Raw genomic sequence first — 14200 nt, 5'->3', positions numbered from 1 at the left:
AAATCAAGAAAATAACAATTCACAAAATTGTCGGTAAGTCCTAATACGCGAAAAAGTAGACTTGGTAAGTATATAGCATATACACACAGTAGGTAATTGAAATTCTTGTGTTCGCCCTTGTCGAGATGCAATATTGAGAAGAAGAAAAAACAAGAAAAAGAAGGATGTAGACCACATGCACTTTAAGCATTAACATGGATGTGGTTCTGCTGCATTGGTACCAACTTTTTCCATTTTAAAGTCAATTTAGCTATTAGGACCCATGCACTTGTTCATCATAATGTCCTGAAAATTACCAAGGAAGTTAATCTAACTGTAGATGTTCTTTTGTTATATGAAATTTACTTCATACCATTTGAAAGAAAATGAGTATTTGGTTGTAGTTTGTCTTCAGGTTCTCTGCTAGTAAAGTGGAAATTAGAAGACATGTTTTCATGCAAAAAAGTCATCCAGATTTTTCAGTTGGGTAGTCTCTAACACAAAATATGCATGATACTTACTATCATTAGCAGAGCAGACATTTTGAAATCCATCAGTAAGCCTCAACATAATCATAGAGGTGGGCGGATTCGTTCGGTCACACTAGTACTGGCTGCACAATCATTCAGGGGTTTTTTCCTTTCTTTCAACGACTTTAAACTCTAATTGAGTAAGTAAGCAAAGGTCACTGGTTTTTATGTATTTTGTTATCCGTCCCCATCCAAAAGAGGAATCCACATGTTTGTTGCTATGACAGTGGTTAGCTGTTGCCATGACAACCACAAAGGTCTGAAGACAGGGATTGTTATCAGGAGATCTGTGAAAGTAATTCATGTTATTTACCGCAGCGGTTTCCCAGCACAAAATGGTACCACAGCCAAGGTGAAAGAGAATGGTGTGTGAGGAAAAAAAAGACTGTAGAGAAAGGCTTGCAGGTATTTTTGTCAGTTTATGATTCACAGACATCGAAGACTGTGATGATACAAAAAGTATCTTTTCTAGACATTTCCATGGTTGCCAAACCTTCTCTTTTTTGTGCATATGTCAGAATTGGACTTCAAGGATTTAGAACATGTCATTGAAATCCTCTATAATGGTAGTGACTATCTGGTTGGAGCTTTGATCAATTTCATTCTTGTTAGGAGATTATGCTGTCAGATAGACACCACTATTCAGCAATTAATACATTATGTTTTATGCAATTCAAATCAGTGCAGGATGATGTACACTATGTTACTCATTTGTTTTGTGCCTCCCCCCCCCCCTCTTTTTTTTTTTTTGGGGGGGGGGTTACATAATGAACTGTTTTGTTTCTAAATCCTTGTGCAGAAATTGAAATAAATGTTTCACCAGCTTGTACAGTTATGAAAGTTATTAATTCCTTTAGCCATCATATTTCAAGGATTTTGTTTCATGTGTCTGGTTAAAAGTTTTGTGTAAGTAAACTGACTAATTGCTTTTTGATCACAGAGCTTGTAGAATAATCAAGCCTTATAAACATTTACTGACCAGTTAGAGGTTAGTAGCACATTTTCCATTCTACATTTCAAATTTACTAGGTATTGATTTTATTCACAGGAACATTCAATTTTCATATGAAAATGATAATTTAGTGATACTTCATCTTTTGATACTGATTTCAAGAGTGAAACAATTCAATCTATAATGGTGATGATCTGAATAGTGTTCTTAGTATCATTCTTACTTTTATTTTTTTTTTCTGTCTTCTTTTCTCTATCCTGCAGCTCACATAGCCTTGGTGGAGCGGCTGTTAAACGGTCAACCAGCCCTCATCCCCACGCATCACAATGGACCAGATCTTGGTAAGACTGTCCTCTAGTTGCCTAGCAACAAAGCTTCCAGCACTCACAAACTTCTTTGCCACCTACCCACAATTCCCCTTTTCTTTTGAAATAGGGCGTTTGCCTGCAACAGAGTGCTGACAATATAGGTCCAACATTTTCCACAATCAAGCTGGAAAAATGCATATCACGTTTTGTTTCAATTTATCATGCTTATGTGCATCCTCCAGTTTGCTGAATGAGAAAGATAAAAGATGACTTTGCCATCACTCTTTATTTTGACAGCAATATTAAATAAAGAGATGTTCTGTGGCTGACTTGGTGGCTGTTGTTGCCAAGACTATATTCTATGTGACATCCTACGAGTGATATGCTAATGAGGTAAAATACTTGAAATGCAGCAAAGATCATTAATGTCATGTTTGTTTAGTATGGCAAAGGGGTCCTGCTGTAGGTACACAAAAGGAAAAAAGAAAAAAAAAGAAGAAATGCACACAATGTGCATGTCTTGTATTTTTGTATGCAGCTGGTACTGACAATATTTCACTGAATATGGAGGGGTAGCATGCGTGATGTGTGTGCGTAGGTTGTAACCCGGTTTGCCTAAATGTTAAGTCAACTACATGATGGATGGGATGAACTGAAAGCTCCGTGTTGATTGATGATCAGAAATTGTGTGCTGGGGCAATATGTGTGTATGAAGACCAATGACTGTATGTGTATGGTGCCTGATACTGATCACCTACTCAAACAAAAAAAGGTCATTAAGAGCAAATGAGCAAATACACTCAAGCAAATTATCACAACCTCACTAGAAATCTGCATCAACAGAATAATCTGTGATTATGTGGCTTAGAATGTATAAGATCTGGAGCTCTGCAAATTAGCAGTTGTTGTTCTGACATTCCATTTATTTTCAAATCTTGATGAAACACTCAGTCCAAAACATGACACTGGACATGCATAGGAGTATAACTACCCAAAAGGACTTCAATATTTTGTTTTTTATACCCACAATTTTTTCCATATTTACTACTGCATGTTCCCATAATGCAGTGCAAGTCACATGAGAATTTGGTGTGGGTGATTACCCACTGGGGGCAGGTGGTTGGAATCTTGGCCTGAGATTGGAGCTGCAACTCAAGCAAGTAAAATTTGCTCAAATCTGGTAAGGAAAATCCTGCCCTCAATTATGGCACCTCAAGCCACAATTGGATAGTCTTTCCTCGTGGTTTCAGCAGGAATGAGCCTTAGTTCATCTACATTTCTGTAAAGCCTCTCTTGATGTGAAATTATTCAACCTTTTCTACTCATAAAGACTGTTTGCAGGGGATCTTCAGAGTTCTGTTTTGTCTTCTTATATACCACAACAAACATTTACAGAGGCAATTGTATAAAGTTTGTGTTCAGATCTGGGTCTGAGAGTGATGAGACTACTGTTATTCTTATCGCCTGACCAGATTGCTGGTTGAATGAATCAAGGTTCGCTCCACAAGGCACATTAGTGTGGAAAGCTTCTGGTGTTAATGATTAAAGTTGTGAATAAAGGAGTTAATTCATTTTATGTGGGCCGTATAACTTTAGTGCTTACATCTCCTCACTTTCATTATATACATACCTTTGTTCAATGTAATACGTTTTCAGTGTGCCTTATCCAGTGTTCATTCTACTCTGTGTTTACCCTCCAACAAATACTGTCACCTTGATAACCTTGGTTGTGGTGTTTGCATGACTGATTGTTTTTTCCTGTGTTGGCATAGAGTGCCCTATCTTTCTTGGTTCTTTGTCTATGCATTTATAGTATTGATATGATTAGATTTGAGTAGGCCATATTGCAATCAGATGATCATTTGTATCAAGAATGTTGACAACAGCTTCTACATATGCCAAGTGGAACATCTTTTGATCTGCACTAATGTATATATGATATATAACTGAAATTTGTTTTGCAGGCATTACTGTTCATGTTCACTTCCTAATTAAACAAAATTCTCAGCGAATTCAGCATCAATGAAAATTAAGTAAATTTAATCTGACAGAAATGCTCAATTCCCAAAACTTGTTGGGAAAGCTTAATAATCAAGGCATTGAATGTCATAATCACGGGATGATATCTAATAACATAACACAACTTTTCCACAACAAACGGAAATGACAGATACAATTAGTATGTTGTATCGTCCATTCTCGTTAACAATTTCCCTGCTTCTTATCATTCATACAGAATCTGAGGTGGATGCTGCAGCAACCATGATGATGTTCAGGACGCCACCGGATAGGAGACTAGCTGAACGTAAGTCAAGACCTGGTCTACATGAAGGTCTACAGGTTCAGTCCAAGTCAGAGAGAAGATGAGCTAAATTTAAATTGAAATCTAGGTCACAAGGCAGTGTGTAGGTTTGTGTAGCACTCTTGAGGTACAGTAGGATCGGTCACCAGACTGCTTAGAGAAAGGAATTATTTACCTGTCACATGCAGCCTGTGAGGAAGTCTACTCATACCATGTGATAATTAATCTGTTTTCAAGCTGCATTTCTAAATGTGTTCTGCTGATTTGGCTGGAGTGATCCCAACAGAATTTGTTTGATTCTAAGCTCTGTTGGAATCCTTGGAAGCGGATATCTTTCTCTATGAGGCATAGCTAATCCCACAATGCTGTAGCTTTAGGCTCTACAAACATGTATTCACACATGAAGAGATCAGCCAGGTTGGAATGTCCTCCCAGTGTTGGGTCTGTGTGATAGATGAGCTCTACTCCACTGCACTCTTTCACAGTGTCTGTCCACACAGGGACCGAAGGAAGCAAAGAAGATCTAAGTATATGAACCCACAGGTGTTGTAACCTTCATATCAAGAATTCAGTGAGGGGCATGTTAGGGAGTCATTTAGGTGGAGCTTTCATTCTCTGGAGAAAATTCATTATTCTTTCAGTACCCACACAGTAGACATCTAGAAAGTGATCCTATTTGATCCAACTGAAGAGTGCATAGAGCTGTTTGAATAAATCAGGCAAGTGGTTTTCCTTCATTTACAAAGCACTTTGGAGTAAGACCTGTGTTTTACCATCATGTATGGAATTCATAACCATGATATCATTACAATTATGACAGACACACTAAGAGTGATTATAACAACTCATATAAAATCACTGAAAACTCACACACACTCATACTCACAAGTGCCAAGAAACAGTATTGCCAACAATGTACTACTAGGAAACATAATCTAGGAAAAGCAGGTGCTTGTGGGGGGGGGGGGGGGTGGGGGGAGTAGAAGGTTAGCTGATAGTAAATATGGAATGAGCAATGAAGTAAAGTGAAGTGTCTTTGAAAAAAAAAATAGAAGACATGCAAGAAAATATTATCCTAACAAGTATTACCACATTGAAGGGACAGTATACAGCATTTGTCAAGTATATTGTTAGTTTAGACAGTGGAATTATTTGAAGGCAAAAAAAAAATAAAAAATAAGTGTGTAATGTGTCATTACTGCATTATTTCAGCAATACACAAATATTTGCAACCCCATGCAGCTCAGAATTTAAAATCAAATTTGGCAATGTTTTTGCAAAATAAACTCACATGATACTATGGAGGAAACGAAAAGATGAAATACCATTTGAGTTGTGTAGTCTCCTTCCCAGGCTCTCTGTCTGTGGTTCATAATAAGTTGAAATTCAGCTGCTACATTGCATGTTAACTTTTGTGGTTCTGTATAGGTACTGAATGCTGCAGGAAATGTTTTCTTAGTACTTGGAGGTCACTTTCACACCTTCAATGTGTAGTTAAACCTCAATAACTAGTTGGGTTGTATTTCAACTATAGGAACAATGAGGAAAGTTGTGTAATCCAAGGCATAGTGAAGCACTGCAGTATTAAATAATATCTTTTGAAAAGTACAAAATACATCATATCACCAGTTCTATAAGAGATTTGGTATGCTTACAGCATATATGCTTACAGCATTTACTGTACAGGTACTCATGACAACATACACTGTACAAATGACAATTATGTCCTTTTACTGATTAAAGCTGTGAAGTAAAGATGATTGATGGCAGTGTACAATTAACACAAGCTCTTCTGGCTTGACAATGAAAACAACATGCGTAAATATGAATACAGTGAGTTTTGTTTGTGAAGTACCATGAATGTTTTAGGACAGCTTCTAAATAAGATGACATTATTCAATCCCCCCATGCAGAGGAAGGAAAAATGTGACATTTCAGAGGCATGCTTGTCCAGTCATCATAACGCTGAGCCATGGTCACTTTTCCCAAATCCCTACATTACAAAAATATTTTGTGTTATGACACATGGTTTGACTTTGGCAGTAATGTATCGTCGGGCATGTTTACCAGCAGCTGAACTATTTAAGACTCTCAGGGGAGAGTCCAGACTTGTTTGTCTGTTGGAGCTAAAAAAGTCATCTTTGACTCATTCAGTCCAGAAGGGACAGATTTAGCAAATGTTGGCAAGGTCATGGTTTTATCACGATCTTGCGATTAATGAGTTCTGTGATGGGATGTGAAGTCCAGATTTTGATTTGTATCAGAGTGAGGCCCCCTTCCTGTAAGGTTGACTTATGATTACCAGAACTGTCATGTTCTAGCATGGTTAAATGTGAGGTCATATACATTTGTATATGTAACCATCCACCATGTTGGCCATACAGACAATGAATGATTATCCATGCCTAGTACACGCATTCCCCTAATGTAAAACTGTGACATGGTGGTGGAATAGCATCCTGTTAAACTGTATGGTGGAAATACTGCTGGTGTGACCCAAACTAAAATTTACCCCCTAAAGTGTACATCGTTGCATTTATTTAGGAATGGGAAGAGAATCGCTATGAAGGTGTGCTTCTGCTTGCATGTAATTAAATCTTTCAGTGACGGATGAAAATATCATCAACCGCGGTGCAGCACCGAAGTGTCCTGATAATTAGTTACGACTCAAGTTGCTCGATGTGAATACCATATGCTGAGCTGCCAGCTCTGAGAGTTGGGATAACTAATTTGGTACAAACATCTTCAGCCGTACTTCTTAGGGTAGCATATTGGATTAGTGTGCTGTAATAGGATATGATCACCTTGTAACACCAGCAGGGATGGATTGTGTACATTATATGCTACTGGCAGTCAGTGTACACAGTTAGGTATATATATAAAAAGTTGAAGATCATATATGGTGAATGGCTGTGTTTTCTATATCATGGTTGTTACTCTGCGTGGACATAGTAGTAGTATGTTAAAGTCCATGATAGAAATTTTGATATATTTTTAAAGAAGCTTGGACAATAAATGCTTTGGCCATATTTTCTAGTTAAAAAAAAAAAATGATATGCTGTCTATTGGTTGAGACACTCTCTTAGCAATTGTAGTCTAATTCCAAGAATTTGGTTTTATCTTAAATTTTTTGCTGTTATTGTGAACCCTTGATTGATGCCACAAAAACCAGTGTTATGTAACACCAGACATGAAAGAGGAGAGAATTCCATATTGATTCTTGATGCATGCCATTTTATTAATTTCAAACTAAATTCTGTTTTGCTGGCAGATATCAAAAGACCTGTGTTCCGTATGATAAAATGATTTGTATTTCAATCTAAATTCATTTTTATCAAATGAAGATGACAGACTGAAGAGAGAATCCTACCCAGGGGTGGTCCCAGCAACCAACATGAATGGCTACCAGGTCATCAGTGGTGTTGTAGCGCCAATGCAGATCAGACCAGAGCAGCCCCACTGCAGACCAACATTGAGTGACCTTGCCGAGACTGCCCTAAATGAGATGGGAGGTCAAAGGTTAGACTTCAAAATGTGTTAAATTCTCTTACAGTATGCTACATGACAAAATACACAGTTTATCACAGAGGATATAGTTATCTAGTGAGACATGAAGCAAACGATTATTGCATTGTCAAAATACATGTATCATGTTGAATAGTTACATGTATCTCGGGCAATTGTTCCAAAGTAATGAGAAATACACTGCGATCGATCGATCTTTGTCTTTGGGACTCTGAATACTCTTCTTTAATCTAATGTTCTTGAGGTAGAGGCAAAGTCATTTCTCGTCCCTGACTCAAAGAAGCAAGGTTTGGCTATGTACCTTAAGTTGTCCTCCAGTCAGTTTAAAATCGACCTCTGTGACTTTCCCTATCACGAAGCTCTGTAATCTGGGTGACATTACACTCCTTAATCTAACCTCTGCTTCCAATTGACTGATCTCAGTCGCCATCTATTCTCATCCTATCCAAGGATGGCAGTGACTCCAGAGAACAGAGAACTCTTGAAGGCCAAATGTACACCATCTCCAGAAGGCTCTGATGACCACACCTACAGTTTGAGCAGCTCCATCAAGATCATAGCTGACCACGGCTACTCCTCAGACCCAGGAGATGTTGAGATGAGTGACTTTAGTGATGAGAGCTTTGAGGAGGAAGAATCTGATATGGAACGAGATGCAGAGTCTAGGTGAGTGCAGGGTCTGCTCTGAGCTCTCAATCAGTATTCAAATCATGATTATAATTATGTCTTAGAATCTAACAATCTGTTGGTCAGTGATGTTGGTTTGGTTAACCTGCTGCAGGTCCCAACAATATTCATTGCATTGTTTCATTATTAATGAATTGGAGTGTAGGATAATGTAGAGAGTGTTCACACTATTTTCTTGATATTCTCTTGTGCTGGTTTCCTAGGAGACTGGGTGACAGTGGAATCCACACTCACCTGGATGGAGACAAGAAGGTGGATGAGAAGGAAGCTGCCCTACCCCTCAAGAAACGACCACCACGTGTGACGGAGGAAGCTGCCATTGGTCTGCTCACTCTGTCTGGGTTTGGACCAGAAGACATGGCAGCCAAGCAGGCTGCTAGTCCTGGTCCAGTCTCCATGGCTATCGAAGAAGAAGATGAGGAGCAGGCTGCAAGATAGTTGGAACCATTTATGAGGACTGGAGCTGTGTGTGAGCATGGACTGCAATGATTGCAGTCAATGAGTGCAGCAGTAAGCTGGCTGTGATGCACCAAGGATGGTTTAGATTTGGGGGGGCTAGTGGAGAGGTATGATTGATTGAAAGAATGGTGTGGTAGATTAGTAAGTTGAAAAGTTACTTTTCAAAATGAAAGTGTCACAAAACAGTATTGTGAAGTTTCTAGTTTTGTTAGTTTTTGTGTTTAAATACCACCCTCAGTTTTTCATGCTTGTTGAAAGATGGAATTGAAATGAATAGTAAAATCTGTCATGAGACTGTGTGCAGCAACATGTACTTTTAGTTCTTGGTGTGTATGAGAAGGGGAGTTAGGCAAAAAATGAATTTATCAGAGGATTTTCTGTTATGAAAACAGAATGGCAATACACTTGAGATAATGATGGACGGTGTGTCAAGGGTTTACAACCTTTTTTCTTTGATGTATTACATTAGAAATGCATTATGGACAATGAATGAGATATGTCTCTCCAAATAAGAGAGAGAGAAAGAGAAAACATATCATGCCTGTAGTGGGAAACTTTGTGTTGAACAACTCAGAAAAAAAAAGAGTTCTTCATTGACGGTTTGCACAAGTAAATGACAAGATAATGTGCAATCAGTGACAATATATATTTTTTTTAAAATAAATGTTTGTCGATTTTGGGAGTAAAGAGTGTGTAAGCTCCTCAGCAAATGGTTGGAAATAAGAAAGAAGGGGATGATGTAAGTGTGTGTATGACAAGCTACACAAGGAGATAACGGTGCTTGCATGATCATCATTCGGAGAACCAGTGAAGAAAGTGCTATGTTAGTCATCATCTTGCCAGCAATGCATGGAACAGACATCAGAACACTAAAAGAGACTCCCTGTCTATAAAGTGGTCACACGATGATGACCAGACGATGACCAGATCTGATGGATTTCAGCACTGGGAGGAGAAGAGTGATGTGTAAAGGTGACCAAAGAGATTCACCTGATGGACACTTCCTGCCAATCACTCCATTATCCATCTCAACTTGACAGCTATTTGAATCCCATCATGGGAAGTGAAGCTCTTAAAGGTTTCTGCAATAATTGACATCAACGGGACAGAGCATTCACCAGCAATCTCATCATTTTTCATGCCGTTTCAAAGTCAGAAAGGCAAAACAAAAACAGTTTTCCATATGGACGGTATTGTGTAACTCCCTGCATTGGTGTCATGCATGGGATGTTTGTAAATATACTGTAGACTAGATAACTGTAGTTTTCAAGCTCTTATTTTTTAGTTCTTTTAATAATTAAGTCTTTTATCATTTATTTTTATGTCTTAAATAATGGTTGTAAGCATTTTACAGTGCTTCCATTCTATTAGTGTCATGCTTTGAAAGCATGGATAGTCATCAATGTAAATATGTTGTACAAAGTCTCTGAAGACACAGTGTTACATGAATGTAGTACTTTGTTGCAGTAGCAGAGGGCAATGTATTATGAAGTAAGCAGTAATTTGACATTTGACCTCTGACCATGTGTGATGCTGCACCCAACATGATGATAGAGTGTACAATATGACTGTGACTTCAGTATTTAAGAGTAAACACCATGGTAGCATACATGGTCCTGAGAAAGAGGTAAGATTCTTTTCTCTTGTTAAAAACAAACCGATGCAGCAAGCATGGCAGTGTCAAGTTTAAGGATCATGACCTTCCTCAATATGATGCAATGCAATGTCACAACTCAGACATAGTAACATGCAAGCTGCCCAGGGCAGTGACGGTACATTTCAGCAACTGAATCCACTTCAGGGCGATTTTTTTTTTTTTTAATGGGTGAGTAAACCAAGATATTTTATTTTCAATGAATCCAAAGTTAATGTCAGCAGTTTTTATGAATCGTACATTTAAGGCGAGGTGAGTAGAGTTGTGTAGATAACCAGATGATGTATGATGTCTGGTGCACAAGAAAAGATTTACCGTATATCTGACTGGAGTATAACTTCCTACAATCAGAGGAAGCTTTTCATTGTCACATTATAACCTGAGTAAGAGAGAGTAAAAACAAGAAGTTCATTTAAAATTGAACTTTTCATCACACTTCTGCTCTGCTTCCATATCTTGACCAGTAGTCACCTAACATTTTGAGGTATCTAATGATAATGAATAATACAATGCATTTATATTGTGTCTATCTAGTAAAAGTATTCTGAGGCACATTGTGAAGGAGGAAGAGAACAAGATCAAGTACAATGTGCTTCAAACAATTACAAACTTGTGTCAGCTGTGTACTGAATCTTTTGTGAAATGGACAATTTTCAGGTTAGCTTTGAAAGAATCCAATGCTTGCAAAGAGCTGATTATTATAAGTCACCCCAAGGTGGATTAAAGCAATACTGGACTTCTTGTGTACTTTGCTGTTATGATTGCTGTTTAAAGGGAAATGTTAAAGAACAGTCACAGCATGTATTTCAAAGTTCCCTCAGGTAACCCATGTGTTCCCATCGATAGATCTTGTTAACATGTTGCTAGTATAGAGTGCATATGACCTGTGTAAGAAGAGATATATGTGCTGGTTGTGACTTCATGAAGAAACTTGATGCTATGTGCAAATAATGAACCTCCATGTTAGTTGGCTGATCAATGGTGTGGCAGTTATTTTGTGTATGTCATCAAAATAAAGCTGGGATATTACATGTATATGTATGTCTGGAACTTCAAAGACCATTTTCCCTACATGATGAGAAGTCCAGTAACTAGAGCTGTTTACATGTCATTCTGATGATCAGCTTTTACACAGGTTTTTTGAATTGATGTCTGGTAGTGTTCCATGAAACACAAGTATGTGCTGAAATTGGAAGCTTTATAATTTAACAAAGGTGGTGCTAGTGTGTTCATTTTCCAGAATAGAATCTTCAGTGGTGTGATGTGCCATGTATTTTCCTTAAATTCAATTCAAGCAAACTCTGATAAATGTGCATTATGTGTTAATGCTTTTCCTGACTCTGTGGTGCTGGGTTTCTACACAAAAATAGTGCTTACATGACAATTGCAGTAATTGTTTGCCAACATTTAATAACTCTGCCAATTTGCACTTCCTATGTCAAGGATATACATTGTGTTATGAAAACAGTTTGCTTTTTTACCCTTAAGCAATGGCGGCAGTACTAGTACAGGTTGCTCTGATGCAGCAAATGTTAACAGTAATATAAAACAGGGGAGAAAGCCAAAATACCTGTTATGATATCATTTCTGCAGGGAACAGACAGTTGTTGTTGATTTTTTTTTTTATTACTATCTCTGTCTGAGTGAGGACAGACAGGGGCTTAAGACATACTGTACTTCATGATATGTAATACTTCATGGTGCATTAACTCACTGTTAGCATACAATATTTTGAATGGATTCAAATGTAAGTCTCCCATAGTTATTTCTATACCAGTCTGATCAACTTACAATGTAAAGGAATGTTGCATTCACTGTTGTAAAATACCAGTCATGGTCAACAGCCCTGTGGTTACCACATGCCAGTGTGCTGCAGTAGCTGTCATGAGCTAGGATCATGAAGATATATAACTGAAAACATGACTCTTGTGTAACACAATCTGAATGTATAGTGAGGTTCAGAGTGTGTTTAGTAAAAAGCGACCTCATCATGTTTGTAGTTGATTGATGATGGGTCTAGTTTAAATGAAAACTTTGATCAGTTTTTTTTTTTTTTTTTTTTTTTTGTTTTTGTTTGTTTTTTTGTCTCTGCCATCAGCAGTCTCTATGGATGTACACTGTGGTGTGTCTGGCTCTAACCTTAAAGTAAAAGGAGGGTAAACTGCTGGTACATCAAAATGTGTATGGGATGTTGTCAGATTTCATGGGATATGGAGGAAGGCAGAGTTCGATATACCAGCTGGGGCATTCAGTCTCTCAGCATCTCCTTGGAAAGTCTTCCCAACCATCAGTATTGACATCTGAAATTAACTCTTTATTTTGTGTTCTTTTTTACAACAGAAGGGAATGAACAAATTCAGCTCTGACCAAACAGGAATTCCTATTCCGAAGTCACCAGATAATGATCAAATATGTGAACGTGTATTCAAACATTTCAAGTTATGACTAGAAAGGTGAATTCATTGGCTGCAAGTAATCGAACAAAAAATATATGAAATTTGAAAATTTATGACTTAAAGAATCAAGATTTATGAACACAAAAATGAAACCACAATATTTGTTTCGTTATGCTCAGTGCTTCCATTTGTTTTGTTTTTGTCTTTTGTTTTATACATGCACATAAAAGACCAATTTGCTTTGTAATGGCTGTTACTATTTCAGTGCATTTTAGTCCCTTGTGCAAACTTGAATGTATTGGTTCATATTTATGTCTACATATCATGCCATTGTACTTGATTGTTACAGTGATGAAATGAGTTCTAACAGGTGTATTTGTTCATTTGTAGCAGATTTTGCTTTAGTCAGTGAACATCTTACAAATAACTGCATACAGAGGAATCCAGTTGTTTGGTTCATATTTTGGTGTGAAAGTTGCAAAATTTGAACACTGAGACTGGTAATAATATTTAACAGATAAAAAGTTAATTATTGTTGATAGAATTAATAACTAAAAATGAGGACCACTGTTGTATATGATTCTAGTCTAAGTATGCCAGTAATCACAGAATAATGAGAGAAAAAGTGAGTAATCTCCATTGAACTCATAACTGGAAATAATTCCATGTCAATAGAATTCTCTGATTTGTTAATCACACCCAGAAAACTCAAGTTTGACTTTGAAGGTAACAAAGTTGAGAAGACAGCACACTCAGGACTTGGACTAAAATTATTTCAATGAGAAATTTCATTGGAACTGGAAGAATGCACTGATTAAATGAGGTCAGTGCACTGACCAGAATGTACAGATAAAGATTTCTTGCAGTATTCACAACTCCTGTTGATAGGAGACAACTGTGATCAAAACCAGCTAAGATTACAAATAAACAAACTGAAGATCAAACCAGCTGAAATGGCTAATGAACAAACTTACCACTGGGTTACGATTAAACCAGCTGAAATTGCTAATGAACAAATGTAATGTAAGGCAGCTGAAATTTATGATGAATAAACTTACGATCAAACCATCTTAGATCACTGAAGTACAAACTCAAGATCAAACCAAAGTAGATCGCCTAAAACCCAACTCAAGGTCAAACCAGTTGAAGAAATAACTCAAAAGGTATCTTTTGACCCGAGTCGGTCATACCAAATTTTTGCTCCTTTTTTTCCTTCGTTCAGAATTGTATTATTACTCATTTGGTGTATAGGCAAACCTCTCTATTATGAACATTCATTTTTACTTTCATTTTTCACAAGATTGTGCAATAGTAGCATTATATGTACATGATTATGAATGCATACCTGACTTGGTAGTAGTAAAACTCTTGCTAAGAGGCACAAATCATACAGTGATTGCAATTTTTT

General features: G+C 37.4%; 1 protein-coding gene across 1 annotated transcript in view; it reads left to right on the top strand.

Moving 5' to 3' along the window:
* Positions 1–11046, top strand: part of LOC140232162 (forkhead box protein N3-like) — a 48622-nt gene extending 37576 nt beyond the window's left edge. Inside the window, exons 4-8 of the mRNA XM_072312307.1 lie at positions 1725–1802; positions 4006–4074; positions 7416–7590; positions 8047–8262; positions 8487–11046. Coding sequence (XP_072168408.1) covers positions 1725–1802; positions 4006–4074; positions 7416–7590; positions 8047–8262; positions 8487–8721 — 773 coding nt within the window. The 3' untranslated portion in view covers positions 8722–11046. The remainder of the gene's footprint in view (positions 1–1724; positions 1803–4005; positions 4075–7415; positions 7591–8046; positions 8263–8486) is intronic.
* Positions 11047–14200: the final 3154 nt, after the last annotated feature.

Source organism: Diadema setosum, chromosome 1 (genome assembly GCF_964275005.1).
Source record: "Diadema setosum chromosome 1, eeDiaSeto1, whole genome shotgun sequence".
NCBI classification, from domain to species: Eukaryota; Metazoa; Echinodermata; class Echinoidea; order Diadematoida; family Diadematidae; genus Diadema; species Diadema setosum.
Note: the sequence above shows the minus strand (reverse complement) of the source record. Positions and strands in the feature narration are given on the sequence as shown.